The 3,363-nt window shown below is 38.5% G+C and overlaps 1 protein-coding gene across 1 annotated transcript in view; it reads left to right on the top strand.

Moving 5' to 3' along the window:
* The window catches only part of LOC108522446 (probable ubiquitin carboxyl-terminal hydrolase FAF-X), a gene marked incomplete at its 5' end in the record, with an annotated part of 19,627 nt that overhangs the window by 12,592 nt on the left and 3,672 nt on the right, over window positions 1-3,363 (top strand). Inside the window, 3 exon segments of the mRNA XM_017862653.1 lie at window positions 385-418; window positions 2,571-2,759; window positions 2,914-3,232. Of these exon segments, the coding sequence (XP_017718142.1) occupies window positions 385-418; window positions 2,571-2,759; window positions 2,914-3,232 (542 nt within the window).

Below are 3,363 nucleotides of genomic sequence, written 5' to 3'. Positions count from 1 at the left end.
TGTAAAAATAGCAGTAAACCAAAAATAAATTTTCCTGAGACACAAAAGATAGTAGCTCAAAATTATGGGTCATTTATTCAGGCAGTATTCAGTGCCCTTCTAAATATGTTCATAGGATTTGAAAGCTTTCTTCAGAGTGGATTTTAATGAAATCTAACTTTTGCTATTTTCTTTTTTTTAAAATGTTGTATTTCTGGGCACAGTGGCTTACCCCTGTAATAAACACTTTGGGAGGCCAAGGCAGGAGAATCACTTGAGACCAGGAGTTCAAGGCCAGCTTGACCAACATAGCAAGATCTTGCCTCTATTTTTTAAAAAAGGAAAATACTGTAAGCACTTACAGTTTTAAACCAGTTAATCACATCTTAGCTCTTGTTTGATTAGAGCAAGTGATAATGGCAAAGACATATGTGCTAGAGTAAATGTGGGAATTACACTTTCGTGTAATCAGATTAGTAAGATACTGTTGTTATATGAATCACTGGCCCAAACGTGAAAATAATTTTCTCATAATGAGCTTTTAGTTCATTCAGTAAACAATGTTCAAATATTTATGGAGTGTCTACCATGTGCCCAGCACTGCTTGGCATCAGGTAATAGGCAGGTGAAGATAGTATTAATAAAATGGCATTTGAGAACGGTTGATAGGGGAGAAAATGTGATATGGTAGAAATAATGATTTAGCACTTCATTGTTACCTGAAAAAACTGAAGGTAAAAGCAATTTATGTGTAGCGTTTCAGATTAAACAGCAAGAGGGCCTGAACATGGTTGATTTGTCTGAAATGATTAAGCTTTGCAAAATTGTTGAAGTAATCTGTTTTGTTTGGAAATCATGAATGCATTTGATGGAGGAAAAAAAATCTTAACTTTGAATTGAAACATACTATTAAGTAAAATACATAGTGTACATGAGAATCTTTAAATTCTCAGTGTCCAGGTTATGTTTTCTAATTGAGGTAAAATTTACATAACAAAACTCACCATTTCAAAGTATACAATTCAGTGACTTTTAGTACATTCACACTGTTGTATAGCCATTACCACTATCTGATTCCAGAACTTTTTTTTTTTTTTTTTTTTTTTGAGAGGGTGTCTTGCTCTGTTGCCCAGACTCGAGTGCAGTGGCGCGATCTTGGCTCACTGCAAGCTCCACCTCCCAGGTTCGCGCCATTCTCCTGCCTCAGCCTCCCGAGTAGCTGGGACTACAGGCACCCGCCACCACGCCCGGCTAATTTTTTTTGTATTTTTAGTAGAGACGGGGTTTTACCATGTTAGTCAGGATGGTCTCCATCTCCTGACCTTGTGATCCACCCACCTCAGCCTCCCAAAATGTTGGGATTACAGGCATAGGCCACCGCGCCTGTCCCAGAACCTTTTTTTTATTACTCCAAGAGGAAACCCCTACCCAATTAAATAGTCACTCACCATTCCTTCTAGCCCTAGCAACCACTAATCTGCTGTCTCTGTGGATTTGCCTATTCTAGACATTTCGTAAAAACGAAATCATGCAATTTGTGTGTCTGACTTCTTTCACTTAGCTTAATGTTTTCAGAGTCCATCCATGTTATAGCATATATCATTAGTTTATAGCTGAATAGTATTTTGTTTATTTACTGGCACATAATATTTTAAACAAAAACAAGGCATGTTTGTGCCCCTCCAATCATGTTTTAAGTTAGTTACTCCAGGGAAAGACAGGAACTAGTTGGCTATGTATTATTACTCCGTTGTAGTTTGGGAGAAACTGAAATGAAATCCTGTGTTACTGGCAAATCAGCCAAATTGTACTATTGCCTGTCAAAATGCTTTGCCTGCAATGTATTCTCGTTATTAGAATTCAAATATGTACCTCCAAATTATGTCACTGAATCCTAACTTGCCTTCAGAGATGCAGTTTTATAAAAGGTATTGATGTGTAGCAAATTACCCTCGACTACAGCAGTCATAAACTTCATTATTTTTTAAAATTTGCATTACTCTTGAGTGTCCTGAATTCACTTCAGGTAATGTGTTTAAATTGCATACATGGCAGAATTATTTTGGATTGGTAATAAGTTAGAGCACAGACTCTGGAGTCAGACTGCTCCACAGCTATATGACCTCAGCAAGCTATGTAACTCTGTGCCAATTTTCTCATCTGTTAAAAGGTTTAATAATAAGGCTGGGCATGGTGGCTCACGCCTGTAATCCCAGCACTTTGGGAGGCCGAGGCGGGTGGATCACGAGGTCAGGAGACCGAGACCATCCTGGCTAACATGGTGAAACCCTGTCTCTACTAAAAATACAAAAAATTAGCCGGGCGTGGTGGCACGTGCCTGTAGTCCCAGCTACTCAGGAGGCTGAGGCAGAAGAAGGGCATGAACCCAGGAGGCAGAACTTGCAGTGAGCCAAGATGGCACCACTGCACTGCAGCCCGGGTGACAGAGCGAGATTTTGTCTCAAAAAAATAAATAAATGAAGGTTTAATAATAATACCTGTTGTCTAATGTTAGATTAAATGACTAAATCAAAGACATTATTGAGTGGCACATAGTAGGCACTCAGTATATATTAGCTATTAGATTTTAGATGTTTTTATTTTTTATCTGGTTCTCTTTCAGAATTCATAATGCACTGAAAGGAATTCCAGATGACCGAGATGGGCTGTTTGACACAATCCAACGATCTAAGAATCACTATCAAAAAAGAGCATACCAATGTATAAAATGTATGGTAGCTCTATTTAGTAACTGTCCTGTTGCTTACCAAATCCTGCAGGTGAGGATTTTTTTCTTACAATTTTGTAGAAATCTTAATCAGAATTAAGGATTCTGTTTTAAAAGAAGAGAATGAGAACTTGGGGTTGTCATTTTAAGTTAACTTTGAAGTATTCCAAATCCTCTGATATATGTGGTTTTATTTTCTTTTGCAGGGCAATGGAGATCTTAAAAGAAAGTGGACCTGGGCGGTGGAATGGCTTGGAGATGAACTTGAAAGAAGACCATATACTGGCAATCCTCAGTACACTTACAACAATTGGTCTCCCCCAGTGCAAAGCAATGAAACATCAAATGGTTATTTCTTGGAGAGATCACATAGTGCTAGGATGACACTTGCAAAAGCTTGTGAACTCTGTCCAGAGGAGGTAAAAAAAGCCACCAGTGTGCAGCAGATAGAAATGGAAGAGAGCAAAGTAATTCTTTATTTTATAGGCCAGTGTTTATGTATTAATGATATTATTAAAAGATTATGTTGAAGTTTTGGGTTTTGAAAAATGTTTATTCGGCTGGGCGCAGTGGCTCATGCCTGTAATCCCAGCACTTTGGAAGGCCAAGGCAGGCGGATCACCTGAGGTCAGGAGTTCAAGACCAGCCTGGCCAAC

This window comes from Rhinopithecus bieti, unplaced genomic scaffold, assembly GCF_001698545.2.
Source record: "Rhinopithecus bieti isolate Rb0 unplaced genomic scaffold, ASM169854v2 scaffold_66227, whole genome shotgun sequence".
Lineage (NCBI taxonomy): Eukaryota > Metazoa > Chordata > Mammalia > Primates > Cercopithecidae > Rhinopithecus > Rhinopithecus bieti.
This window is presented reverse-complemented; position numbering and strand designations above follow the sequence as displayed.